General features: G+C 53.6%; 1 protein-coding gene across 1 annotated transcript in view; it reads left to right on the forward strand.

Moving 5' to 3' along the window:
- ABCC3 (ATP binding cassette subfamily C member 3) overlaps positions 1-14,080 on the forward strand; it is a 33,330-nt gene that overhangs the window by 7,890 nt on the left and 11,360 nt on the right. The window contains 16 exon segments of the mRNA XM_049635331.1: positions 214-380; positions 560-822; positions 2,326-2,522; positions 2,631-2,778; positions 3,154-3,241; positions 3,614-3,807; positions 3,888-3,975; positions 3,978-4,051; positions 8,733-8,900; positions 9,194-9,386; positions 10,440-10,554; positions 10,736-10,883; positions 10,983-11,190; positions 11,477-11,787; positions 13,078-13,277; positions 13,436-13,562. Of these exon segments, the coding sequence (XP_049491288.1) occupies positions 214-380; positions 560-822; positions 2,326-2,522; positions 2,631-2,778; positions 3,154-3,241; positions 3,614-3,807; positions 3,888-3,975; positions 3,978-4,051; positions 8,733-8,900; positions 9,194-9,386; positions 10,440-10,554; positions 10,736-10,883; positions 10,983-11,190; positions 11,477-11,787; positions 13,078-13,277; positions 13,436-13,562 (2,689 nt within the window).

A 14,080-nucleotide genomic window follows, 5' to 3' on the forward strand; every position in this document is an offset into this window, starting at 1 on the left:
GGTGAGGGCAGAAGGGACAGAAGATGGGGGGGTCATGGTCTTAAGGTGGCATAGGGCTGAGCCGGGGTGTGGGGGTGGTCTGGGTGGGGGTGTGGAGGGCCAGCAGCCCCTGCCTGGGAGAGTGGAGGCTAAGGGTGGGAGGGGAGGGCGGCAGGAGAAGGAGTGGCCTGGGGGACCCCTCCCCGCTCTCATGCCTCTCTCCTCTCCTTGCAGCATCCTGATCAGGTTTATCTCAAACCCCGTGGCCCCCACCTGGTGGGGTTTCCCGGTGGCCGGGCTGATGTTTGCGTGCTCTGTGATGCAGACTCTGCTCTCACAACAGTATCTCCACTGTATCTATATGATGGTGTTGAGGCTTCGTTCGGCGATCACAGGTGTCACAGGTGTCCACTGGAACAGGGTGCCGGGGGGCCTGGGTGTGAGTCTGACTATCCTTGGCTGGCCGGCTGTAGTCGCCTTCCTGTGTGTCTGGACTCCTTCCTCTGTTTGCCTCTTTGTTCCTAGCGTTTGACATTGTCTGATGGCCGGGGGCTTCTGCACCTGTTTTCGTATTTGGCCTTTTTCCGCATGTTTGTTTCTCACTCTCTGTTGGGCTGACTACCATCTCTTGCTTCCTGCCCAGCTCCACGTTTCTGATCCATAGGCCTCTGTCCGTCTGTGGGGGTCTGTGCACATTCTTTAGGTATTTGTCTTATCGATCCACCCATGCCTCCTCAGAACCTGGGTCCTTCCATCTTGGCTGGGGTGGCTTTAATTGTCTTGCTGGTCCCACTCAACAGAGCTGTGGCTGTGGCCATGAAGATGCGTGCCTTACAGGTAGGCGCTATCACGGGTCTGCTGCTCCTGCCTGGAGCACCCGGCCAAGGTGCCTGGGGGAGGGCCTTCCCTAACCTGGGGCCCCTCAGTTGCCTTGCTTACTGAGGAAGGATGGCTATAAGCCGCTTCCACAAACCTTAGCTCACTGCAACCTCATGACAGCCCTGAGAGGGCTCTAGCCACATTCTCGTGTAGCAGCTGAGAAATCAAAGCCCAGAGAGATAAGGGCAGTCCAGAATCAGGGCGAGCCGGGCCTCAAACCTGCGTCCAGAATCAGGGCAAGCCGGGCCTCAAACCTGCGTCTTCCGGTCTTTTTTTAAATTTTTTTTTTTAACATTTATTTATTTTTGAGACAGAGAGAGACAGAGCATGAAGGGGGGGAGGGTCAGAGAGAGAGGGAGACACAGAATCGGAAACAGGCTCCAGGCTCCGAGCTGTCAGCACAGAGCCCGACGCGGGGCTCGAACTCACGGAGCGCGAGATCACGACCTGAGCCGAAGTCGGACGCTTAACCGACTGAGCCACCCAGGCGCCCCTGCGTCTTCCGGTCTAATGAGAGCCTTCTCCCACCACACTGTGCTCAGTGTAAATAGTCGTCCAAGACTTCATTTTCAAATGTTTATTGAAGTCTTCAGTAGCCTCCCACTGTGCGTAGAATAAATGACAAACTCCCCATGACCACCCACCAGGCCCCTGCCCACCTGCAAGTCCTCACCCCCCAGGGCATGGCCAAGTGGCAGCCACTCTGGCCTTCTTTCTTTTCTCCAAAGCACCAAGCTACGCGTACCTCTGGGCCCCCCCACCCACTGTTCCCTGCCATGCGTCTCATCCCTTCCTTGCTTGCTCACTCCTCCCCATTGTTCCCCAGCATAAACTCTGAGTTCCCAGTCCCCGCCCCATTACTCTCCCACAGAGTCCCACGTACTGATTTACTAAGCATTTACTTAGTTAATGTTTGCTTCCTGTTTGCCTCCCCCGTCAGACTGTCAGCTTCATGATGGCCGGGGCCTCGCTTGAGTTGTTCATCATTATGTGCCGCATGTCTGACACGTGGCCTGGCACAGAGTAGGCATGCAACGAATAGGGCTGAATGGATACAAGTCGGGCTGCCGTGCCCTGGGTTAGGGCCTGGGGAAACAAAGAGAAAGTTAAGCGGTCTGCACCCTCAGGAGGCCCCCAGTCTGACTGTGGAGTCCTGCGCGCGCAGGGATTTCCACGGGAACGAAAGAGAAGAACAACGTGGCTTAGAAACCCAGCAAAGGGGGCAGAGGATGCCGCCTGGGAGGGTCAGTGATGGAAGCACTGAGGCTGGAGTTGGACTCTGTGGGCGGAGGAGAGGGCGCAGCTGGGCTGAGGGGCAGCTCGGGCCATGCGGAAGGACGAGGGGGGGAATGGGAGCCGTCTGAATGGCTGCGGTGCGTGCCAGGGCACGGAATGTAGGAACCCCAGTGGGGAGGGGTCTGGGGAGGAGAGCAGGGCGTGTCACTGCCACTCTTCCCACGGGCGGAGCAAATGAAGTTCAAGGACTCATGCACCAAGCTGATGAGTGAGATCCTGGGTGGCTTCAAGGTGCTGAAGCTGTATGCCTGGGAACCCGTTTTCTTGGGGAGGGTGGAGGGCATCCGGGAGGACGAGCTCCGGATACTACGCCGGTCTGCCTACCTCCAAGCCATATCCGCGTTCACCTGGGTCTGCACCCCCTTCCTGGTGAGGCTCTCCCCCGACCGGGGCTGGCCCCCCACCTCCCACCTGGCCAGCCCAGGCCTCTGGACTCAACAGATTCCATTCTGACACTCGCCCTCCACCCCTGCCCCGGTGACCCTGATTACCCTTGGGGTCTGTGTGTCCGTGGACCAGAACAACGTGCTAGATGCTGAGAAGGCCTTTGTGTCTGTGTCCCTGTTCAATATTTTAAAGACTCCCCGGAACCTGCTGCCCCAGATAATCAGCAGCCTGGTCCAGGTAACCCCGGGTAAGGCTGGGGGTTCTGCGGGAGGTAGGGCAGGCTGTTAGGGTCAGGGGACAATCCAGGAGAATTATTGGAATTGAGGGGGCGGGCAGTTGGCATGAGGTCATTAGAACCAGGGGTCATTTGGAGACAGAGGAAGAGAGGAAAGGTCCCTGGAAACATGGATTCTGAAGACAACCTCCTCGTACCAACCTAGACCCTATTCTTGGCAGTGGGTGCCAGAGAAGACTCAGTCGTAGGGTGGGGGGTGTCCAGCACCCCGTCTGGGTCTTTAGGGGGCCCTGCCTCTCCCAGGAAGTCCGGGCCAGGCAAGTGTGGGAGCGGGTGGGGGAAGGGAGAGCTTCCTGGGCTGACTCACTCTCCGGCAGATCAGTTTGTCTCTGAAAGGGATCCAGCATTTCCTGAGCCAAGATGAACTTGACCCCCACTGTGTGGAAAGAAAGACCATCACCCCAGGTCCAGACACCCTCTACCTGGGCTGCCCTTGCCCCAGACCCTGCTCCAGAAAATCTTCTGTTCCAAGCTTTTAACTTATCCGTTTCTTCTTCCTGTCTTCCCACCGGCCCCGCCTTCTCCCTCCCTTTGTGCAGTCCCTCACCGGGCCTCCCCCACTTTTTTTTCCTTTCTTAGGCCTCCCTGCCCCCCCCCCCCCGCCCCCCCCCCCGGCCCTCCCACCTTGGCCCCCCCCCCCCGGGCTCCCCCCCCCCCCCCCCTCCTCTCACCCCCCCCACCCCCAACTCCTTCCACTCCCATCTTTGGCTTGGAAACCAGAAAGAGCCTCAACTTGTCAAGGTGGTATCTGAAAGGGAGGAGGGCTTGAGTCTCTAGGTGAGAGGTTGGGGAAGGAAATCCCAATCCCTACCTCTGACTGGGTTCCTGGACTCCTTGCCCTCAGTCTAGACATCCAGGTGCTGAAAGGGGCACTGGTGGCCGTGGTGGGGCCTGTGGGCTGTGGGAAGTCCTCCCTGGTGTCTGCCCTGCTGGGAGAGATGGAGAAACTGGAAGGCACGGTGTGTGTGAAGGTGAGAGAGGGTACAACTCCCGGGAAGGGCCGCTTGGCCAGGCCTGGGGTACACCCTGAGGTAGCTTCTCCTCCGGCCAGGGCTCTGTGGCCTACGTGCCCCAGCAGGCATGGATCCAGAATTGCACTCTTCAGGAAGACATACTGTTTGGCCGAGCCCTGGACCCCAAGCTCTGGAAGCCTGTGCCTTGCTAGCTGACCTGGAGTTGCTGCCTGCCGGGGACCAGACAGAGATTGGAGAGAAGGTACAGGGTCCCCTCCCATCCTCTAGGGAGTCAGCACATACAGCTGCCCACCTTAGCCCAGCTCAGGTCCATAAATGAATTCAATCCTCCCTTCCTTCCTTCCTTCCTTCCTTCCTTCCTTCCTTCCTTCCCACATTCATGTTAATCACCCAGCTCTGTGCTTGGCAATGGGGGAACGGGTCTACGACTGGGGTAGGCTGACTTATGAACAGGTAGGGGGTGTAGAATGTGCTGGGGACCAGGCCGGAAGCTGGTGCAGGGGACAAGGAGGGAAGTGAGGGTGGGCAGAGCTGCATAAGGAAGGGCGTCACTTTTGAGCTGAATCTTAACAGCTGAGGAAAAAGAGCTCATCGTCCATTCATTCATTACCAGATTTTATTACATACCTACTGCATGCCAGACTGTCTTACATGGCAACGAATACCAGACTAAAATCTCTGCCCTTTATATCACTTATATTCTAGTGGGGGAAAGAGAGGATAAGCAAGATAAATGTATATTATTTATTATAATATTAATATAATATTATATACTATTGTATTATATTAATATTATATTATATTATATTAATTTGGACTTAATTAATATTAAGTCCTATATTAATATAATATAATATTATTTATAAAATATATATTAGATAAATGTTAAGGGGAAAGAATGAAACAGGAAAGGGATATAGGAATATGTACAGGGCTGTATTGTTAGGATGCCTTGGGAAAGCCTCACTGAGAACAAAGTGAGGAAGTAGTCCATATCTGGGGGTGTGGAGCCCCATCTGGGGACATTTGAGGCAGAGAGAGCAGTAAGTGCAAAGGCCCTGAGGCCTTTGTGTTGAAGCAGTCAGGATCCACATAGAGTCCAGTGCGGCTGGAGTGGAGCGAGCTGGGGTGAGGAGTAGGTGAAGCCACTGAGGTATCCAGGCAGCCAGGTCATGTAAGGCCTTGTGGGCTTTTATCAAGAGTGATGGAAAGTCTTCGAAGGTGTGAGCCAAGGAACAGTGATGGGACCGGCATTCCAGGGCAGTTTGGTGCGAGCAGAGGTTTGGAAGAGGTGGGGAGGGTACAGGGCAAGGCAGAACCTTAAAAACCTTAGTGAAGGTTTTGGCCTATACCCTAAAAACCACGGGGCACCAGTGAAATTTTTAAAATTAATTTATTTTTAATTTTTGCCAAATTTACACACCATAAAATTTACCATCTTAGCCATTTTTAATGGTACAGGTCAGTCGCGGTAAGTATATTCACCTTGTTGGATAGCCAAGTGCAAAACTCTTTTCATCTTGCCCTGTGCCCATGTAAACAATTCCCCATGCACCCCGCTCCCCTCAGCCCCTGGCAACTGTCATTCTACTTCCTGTCCCTAGGAAGTTGACTACTCCAGGTACATCATATAAATGGAATCCTACAGCATGATACCTGCTTTGTGTGTGTGTGTGTGTGTGTGTGTGTGTGTGTGTGTGTGACTGGCTTATTTCACTTCGCATGCTATCCTCAAGGTTCATTCATGTTGTTACCTGTGTCAGAATCTCTTTCCTTTTTAAGGTCAATATTTTATTATGCATATGGGTCACATTTTGCTTATCCATTCACCTGTCAGGGGACACTTGGATTGCTTCCACCTGTTAGCTATGGTGAATGCTACTACTCTGAACACGGGCATGCAAATATCTTTTGGAGACCCTACTTCCGATTCTTCTGAGTATGTACCCAGAAGTGGGATTGCTAAGTCACGAGGTAATTCTATTTTTTGAGCAAATGCCATGCCGTTCTCTGTCACGGCTGCACCATTTTATATTCCCACTAACCGTGCAGGAGGATTTCACCCTCCGCACATCCTGGCCAACGCTGTCGTTTTCTTGGGGGGAGCGGGTGTTTGGTTTTTGACAGCGGCCATTCTCATGGCTGCGAGATGGTATTTCATTGTGGTTTGGACTCGCGTTTCCCTAGTGATTAGTGATGCTGAGCATCTTGTGTTTCTTGCCATTTGAAGATTTTTCTTTGGAGGACTATCTATTCAAGTCCTTTGCTCATTAAAAAAAAATTTTTTTTTAATGTTTATTTATTTTTTTGAGAGAGAGACAGAGACAAAGCAAGGGAGGGGCAGAGAGAGAGGGAGACACAGAATCCCAAGCAGGCTCCAGGCTCTGAGCTGTCGGCACAGAGCCCGATGCGGGGCTCAAACCCATGCACCATGAGATCATGACCTGAGCCGAAGTCAGACGCTTAACTGACTGAGCCACCCAGGCATCTGCCCCAAGTCCTTTGCTCATTTTTAATCCAGTTGTTTGTCTTTCTGTTGTTGATGTGCAGGAGTTCCTTATGTAGACTGGATATTAACCCCTTATCAGGTTTATGAGTCGCAAATATTTTCTTCTCTTCTGAAAGTTGCCTTTTCACTCCGTGGATCGTGTCCTTTGATGCGCAAAAGTTTTCAATTTTAATGTGATCCGATATATCTTGTTTTACTTTTACTGCCTGTGCTTTTAGTGTCATATCCAAAAAAAATCATCGCCAAACCTGATGAAACTCTCCTCCTATGCTTTCTTCTAAGAGTTTTACAGTTTCCGCTCAGGAGGTTTTTCACACTGACGATTTTGGTATGTATTCCCTCAAAACAGACATTCCCTAACATAACTATACTTGAATTATCAAAATCAAGAAACTTAACATTGACACGAGACTATTATTTAATTTACTGTCTGTATTCACATGTTCTCATTTGTCCCCGTACATGTCTTTTTTAGCTGTTTTCTTTCCTGGGCGAGGATCCAGTCCAGGATCACGAGCTATAGTTAGTTGTCACATTTCTTTATTCTCTGTCAATCTGGAGAATTCCTCAGGCTTTGTCTTTCAGGACCTTGACAGTTTTGAAGACTGCAGGCCAGCTATTTTGTAGAATGTCTCTCAATTTGAACACAATTGGGTTAGATTGTATGTTGGGGGGTGGGGGGGAAGTGTCAAAGAAGTAATATTATGTCCTTACTGGTGCATCATAGCAGGAGACACATGTCAGTTCGTACCTTATTGGCAATGCTAACTTTGATCGCTTGATTGAGGTCGTGTCTTTCATTGGTGATTTCATTCACAACGTTCACTGATGATTCTTGCCTGAGTCAGCGTTTACTGTCATGTTTGCCAAATGGTGATTCCCTAACCCCATTCCTCCTACGGTTATTAGCTGCCATTCTAGTCTAAAAAAGAGCCTTCCCAGGGCGCCTGGGTGGCTCAGCCAGTTGGGCGTCCGACTTCGGCTCAGGTCACGATCTCGCTGCCTGTGAGTTCGAGCCCCGCGTTGGGCTCTGTGCTGACAGCTCAGAGCCCGGAGCCTGCTTCAGATTCTGAGTCCCCCTCTGTCTCTGTTCCTCCCCTGCCTATGCTCTGTCTGTCTCTCTCAAATAAAAAAAATATATATATATAAAAAAATTAAAAAGAGCTTTCCCCTCCTTCCTCTTTTTTACTTATTAATTTCTTTATATCAATACGAGCTCAAGAATTCTTATTTGACTCAATGGATTATAATCCCCTACCATCATCACTTATCTTGATGTTCAACTTGTCCATGGAGGGTTTTAAGTAGGGACATGACCTGCATTTTGTAAAGCTGCCCTGACTGCAGTGTGAGGGGCCCAAAGGCACAGGAACCAGTGAGAGGCTCTCATGGTGGTCTGGGGGAAGCAATGAGGACCTGAGCCGGGCAGTGGGGATGGGAGTCTGAGGTTATAGGAAACCAAAGGAGACCTCCTCATCTATGATGCAACCCCTCCTTCCCATCTCTCCTGGAGCCGCACTAACCTTGCGCACACACAAACCTAATTTAGCGCCCAGCACTTAGTAGGCACTCAAAAAAGACTGGTTCGTTGAATGCAGACATGCTCACATGCCTCAGTCACTTCAGCTGTGTGCCCACTCCCTGCTTCTCCCTGTATCCTGAGCTCCCATCCCACTTTTGCCACTCCCCAACCCATTCTGGGTCCATTTCTCAGGGTACCTGAAAAAGCTGGGTCCTGTTCCAGAGGGAATGAAGGAAGCTGGAGGTGGGAAAGCAGACCACACCTCTGGGGTCTGCTTTCGGGGCCCAGTCCTGCTGCTATGTGCCTCGGTTTCCACATCACGGGTTTAAAGAGAGATCTTACCTCTCCTCTGGCTCCTGGACAATCCCAGGGTTAACGAATTTGGGGGCCGGAACCGGGTTTCCATTCTTGCTTCTGCTCTTGAGAGTTCAGGACCTTGGACAAAGTCATTAACATCTTGGGTTCTAATTTCTTCATCTAGAAGGTGGGGCTGATGACACCTCCCTGAAAGGACTGATATGAGGGTCAAATGGGATCCCCGTTATGAAAGCCATCTGCAAACTGTATGGGCGATGGCAGATTATAAGGTCTAGGAAGGACCTCCTGGGGGATTTCCAGCCTTTCAGAGTATACAGGCAGCAGCCAGGGAAACCAGCTGGGCAGGGTGGTGAAGCAGAGGGAGCAGATATCCTCACCTGCCCCGGGGGGACGCTTGAGGGCCGCCACCTCTTCTCCTATGGCCTCAGAGCTTCACAGGGACAAGACCAGGCATATCAAATGAGAATTGAGAGGTCTGCTTTGTTGAATGACGGTGACAGGGCCCTTGTCCCCTTGTGCCTGTCTGACTCTCTTCTCCCCAGTACACACCTCCCACCTCTCTCCTCCGTCCAGGGCATTAACCTGTCTGGGGGCCAGCGACAGCGGGTGAGTCTGGGCCGAGCTGTTTACAGGGAAGCTGACCTTTTTATGTTGGATGACCCACTGTCAGCTGTGGACTCCCATGTGGCCAAGCATCTCTTTGACCAAGTCATAGGGCCCGAAGGCGTGCTGGCAGGCAAGGTGAGGCCTCCAGGAGGTTGTGGGGGAGGCCCGGAGAGATCTAGGGCCTTAGGAGAGAAGCAGTGGGAGGCCAAGGGGTTTGGAGGAGACCTGGAGATATGGGAGGCCTGAGAAGCAGGAACGTCTGTTGGGTGGCAGGGGAAGCCCGGGGAGGGGGGACACACCCCAGGGGCACCGAGCCGGCTGCAGTGAGCCTGGGGTGAGGGATGTGAGATGACTTTCACCCCTGTGCCGACGCCAGGGGTGTGTGTGCTGAGGTCAGTGGAAATGATGGCCTGCTGTCTTCTCCCCAGACACGGGTGCTGGTGACACACAGCATCAACTTCCTGCCCCAGATGGACTTCATCATAGTGCTGGCTGACGGGCAGGTGTCTGAGGCGGGCCCCTACCCAGCCCTGCTGCAGCATAGCGGCTCCTTTGCCAACTTCCTCTGCAACTACGCACCTGACAAGCCCGAGAAGAACCTGAAGGAAGGCAGCAGGACCGGTAACCGTCCCTCACCCTCCACATTCCTGTGCCCTCCCGGCATCTCCCCTGTCTTGGGGTGTCTGTCGCTGGATGGGCCCAGTGTCACACAAGGGAGGTTCCGAGGAACTTCGACCATCTGCGTGACAATCAGACGTCACCAAGAGGGAAACCGAACTGGACGTAGTCGAGTGCCTCTCCCTTCTCTTGCCTGTGTGACCTTATCAGCAGCTCAGGCCTCAGAGCCTTACTTTTCCCTTGTGTCTGAAGGGCATAAGGGCCCGGGCCCAGCCTGAACGTCAAGGCTATCTCACAGAGAAGTCATTTGATAAATCTGCAAGTGCTTGGAGAAGTCAGTTAGTTACCAGCAAAGATGGACTGAGTAATTACCAGGTCCTAGCACTACTCTGGGCACTGAGAGATGGCCGTGGCCAAATGGAAAATTCCCTGTCCTCGTGGAGCGTTTTGAAGTCTCTGAGCCCAGAAACCCCCCACCCCCTTTGTTGTCCAGTTCTGGCTCCCCAACACCAAACCCTGGGCTGGCCCACAGATCTTTTCCTGAGTTTTCTTGCCTACTGCTGTATAGACAGCTAACATGACTTGAACATTTACTAAGTGCTGGGCCCCTTGCTAAGCACTTGACACACATATCTTCCCTTTAATCCTCCCAGTCACAATGACACGATCAAGTGGGTACTATTATTATCCCCATTTTACTTGCCTGCCTAAAGTCAGGCAGGGAGGAAGTGACATTTAAGCTCAGCCAGTCTGCCTCCAGAGCCCAAGCCCCCGACCCTTATATTTGAGGCTCCTTCTCCATAGCCCCTGCAGGGAAGTTTTTCTCCGTATCTAACCTAAGTCTTTCTTGCTGCCTTACCCTCCCCCTCCCCCAGCCCAAAACTGATCGTTTACTTCCGTTCTTGTTCTTGGCTGCCCTTTCGTGTTCTCTCGTGCTTCTCGTGTTCTCTCATGCTGGTCCACTCGGGTCTCTTCTCTGGCGTGGGGATCGGGGAGCACTAGTGGCTTGCAGGGCGAGCTAGCCAGCCGCTTCTCCTTTCTCCCACCCTGCTGCAGCCTTGGAGGACACAGACGAGGAGGAGGTGCTGCTGATTGAGGACACGCTGAGCAATCACACAGGCCTGACGGATCATGAGCCAGTCATGTATGAGGTCCAGAGGCAGTTTTTGAGGTGAGCTCCTGAGAGCTCTCAGCGCCCTCCCTATGCCCGGTGGGGCCAGGTGGGGCACAGGTGGGCGTTCTCTCCCTGACGGCCACACCTGGGCCTCCGGCTACAGCCTGAACCCCCTGGGGCTCTGTCCTGTGGGTTTGTTGGAGATCGCCTCTCTGGGCCTGACCAGCTGCCTTCACAGACAGCTGAGTGTCATGTCCTCGGAAGGCGAGGGCCAGGGCCGGCCTGTGCCCCAGAGACGCCCAGGTTCAACAGAGAAGGTAGTGCAGGCAGCAGAGGTGAAGGCGAGCGGGGCACTGATCCAGGAGGAGAAGGTGGAGATAGGCACTGTGAGTAGGGTGGACAAGGAAGTCTGGAGAGGGCGGGCAGGCCCCCAGCAGTCGCGGGGCTCACGAGAGTCCTCTGTCCTTGACCGCCATGGCCTGCAGGTGAAGCTGAGTGTGTTCTGGGATTACGCCAAGGGCATGGGGCTCTATACCATAGTGGCCATCTGTCTTCTGTACCTGGGTCATAGTGTGGCTGCCATCGGGGCCAGCGTGTGGCTCAGTGCCTGGAGCGATGAGGCTATGGTGGATGGCCAACAGAATAATACCTCCGTGAGGCTGGGTGTCTATGCTGCCTTGGGAATTCTGCGAGGTGAGCGTGCAGAGACAGCCGGAGGTATTTTCCTCACGTCGGGGGTGCTGGATGCCTCAAACGATGCCCTTGACTCTGTGTTTTCTTCCATCATCCCAGCCATTGCCTGGCCCCAGTGCCTCCCTAAGCCACCCTAGCAGTCCACCTGCCTCTGGGCCTCTCCAGCTCATCCCAGCAGTGCTCTGTCTCTGAGCCTGCCAGCCACCGTGGCCACCCCCTACCTCCTAACCTTGCCCTGCATGCCCGCCACCTGGCCAGTGAATAAGCACCCCTCCGGCTCCTCCAGCGGGGCTCCTGGTGATGGTGTCAGCCATCACGCTGATGGTGGGGAGTGTCCAGGATGCACGCTCGCTTCACCGGGTGCTGCTGCACAAGAGGCGCTCGCCACAGTCCTTCTTCCATACGACGCCCTCAGGCCGGATCCTCAACCGCTTCTCTAAGGACATCTAGGTCATCGATGAGGTTCTGGCCCCCACCATCCTCATGCCGCTGAATTCCTTCCACAACTCCATCTCCGCCTTCGTGGTCACCATAGCCAGCACGCCGCTCTTCACTGTGGTCACCCTGCCTCTGGCTGTCCTGTACATCACGTTGCAGGTCCGCAGCCAGAGAGGGGGCGTGGTTTTTGTGTGGGCGTGGCTCTCCGGAGGCGGTGGTGTGGGCGGGGCTCTCTGTGGGCGGGGCGCTGGTGTGGGCGGGGCTCTCGTATGGACTGGCCACCAGGGTTGGGACCCAGGGACCTTGCAGTTGGATTTGGTTAGGGACTGTAGTCGGTTACTTTACTTCTTTGAAATTCATTTTCCTCGCCTGTAAAATAGAATCCTGGAACCTACCTCATAGGGTTGTTGTTAGGGTAAAATGAAATCCTTGTAAATTGTGACTGACCCTGAAACTCCTTCCTGCTGCCTATTTTTTCTTCCGAAGTTTTGAGACAGGGAGAGCGAGCAGGGGAGAGGCAGAGAGAGAGGGAGAGAGAGCATCCCAAGCAGGCCTCACACTGTCAGGGAGGGTGGAGCCCGATTCAGGGCTCGAACTCACGAACCGTGAGATCAAGACCTGAGCTGAAATCAAGCATAGGATGCTTACGAGGCTGAGCCACTCAGGCGACGCCCCCACCCCGCCCCGCCGCTGCCTGTTTTTAAATAATATATTGTTAACCGTGCGAGACACATTATCCTTCCCTTCTTTTAGACATATCTAAACATATATGTGCATATATGTGTTTAACATAGATGATTTGGTAACATTCAGTTACAGCTGATTGTAGAAGTCCTTTGCGTTTCTGAGCCCCTGTCCTTCCATGAGTTTAATCAGTTGATGAAGGTAACCCACAAGGTGACTGGAAGCTCAGGCCCTTGTGGGGAGTCCCCGATCTGGGCTGTGTTCTGTGCAGGGACAGGAGACTCTCAGATACCCATCCTGTAAGGCCCTGGCCATCTTGGGGCCCACAGGATGGAAACTGGAGGCAGAAACATGTTTTTGTGGGGCTGAAGTTTTAGAAAACTGGAGTTGGGGCGGGGAAAAGCTCTTTACGCAAAAGAATACAAAATGATCTTATTTTTGCAAATCTTGTGATATTCTGTGTGAGCACCTTGCTGGGACCCCCTTGGTGGAGACAGGCACGTTCACTGATTTAGGAGGCCACGCAAGGTCTGTACTGCAATCCAGGCCCCTACAGGGGGCTAGGGGGTCAGGAGCTGAGAGGGATTCAGGAAGGGCTTCGTGGAGGAAGTGGCCTGGAAGATTGAGCAGAGCTGACCAAAGGGAAAGGATGGAATGAGTTCATGGAGCCACATCAAGTAGCGAAAGGTAGCCAAGTCTTATGGGTAAGGGGGCTGGCCGGAAGAAGGCCCACATGGGTTCAGAAGGCATGCCGGACTGAGTCAGGGGTCCTACGGTGCTGACCCCAAGCACCTGAAGAGGCTGGACTCCATCAGCCGCTCGCCCATATACTCCCACTTTTCAGAGACGGTGACTGGCACCAGCGTCATTCGGGCCTATGGCCGCAGCCAGGACTTCAAGGCCATCAGTGATGCTAAGGTGGACACCAACATGAGGAGCTCCTACCCCTATGTTGCCTCCAACAGGTCACAAGCCTCTTCCCTCACCCCCTATTCCTCCAAGAGTTCCCACCAGGGTCTCTGCAGGACAGACCCTGGAGTTCTGGGTTCCGGCTCTCCCCCCTACACAGGAAACTGCCCCCTTCCTGTACCTGCCCCACTTCCTCCTTGTCTTGTTCCCACAGGTGGCTGTGGGTCCACGCGGAGTCCGTGGGGAACTGTGTTGTGTTCTTTGCTGCACTCTCTGCTGTGATTGGCAGAAACAGCCCGAGTCCGGGGCTGGTGGGCCTTTCTGTGTCCTACGCCCTACAGGTACGCAGGGGTCCGGGTCCCGGGGCGGGGGCCACAACTGGGGCAGAGACAACACAGGTGTCACAAGCATCTCCCGAGCTTTTGCTCTGCCCAGTATGGGGACCAGCCACGGGTTCTGCTCACCAGGACCGTGAGCCCACAGTCAGGCATGGAGAGACACTCTCAACCAACAGGGGATTGTAATGCCGGGTGAACAGGTCTTTGTGGAGGAAGGAACAAAATGTGTAAGACCCTGGAGGAGATTCTCTACCTTGGGTGTTGGCGTTGGAGAAATTATCTTGGCGCCAAAGGACAAACAGAGCTTGTCCTGCCTGTGCATGAGATTTAGAAGGTCAACAACCCTGACAGCAGTCCTGGGGCAGGGAAGCAGAGGGCTGGAAGATACCTCATTTCACAGGCCTGCAGAGAATGTACATAGAGAAGGTGACTGGAGCCTGGAGTAGAGGGCGGGCTGGTCACCTGACATCAGCCTGTGTTATCAAAGGCTTAAATAACTACAAATGGTGGGGCGCCTGGCT

The sequence above is a fragment of the Panthera uncia genome, chromosome E1 (assembly GCF_023721935.1).
Source record: "Panthera uncia isolate 11264 chromosome E1, Puncia_PCG_1.0, whole genome shotgun sequence".
In the NCBI taxonomy this organism is placed as follows: domain Eukaryota; kingdom Metazoa; phylum Chordata; class Mammalia; order Carnivora; family Felidae; genus Panthera; species Panthera uncia.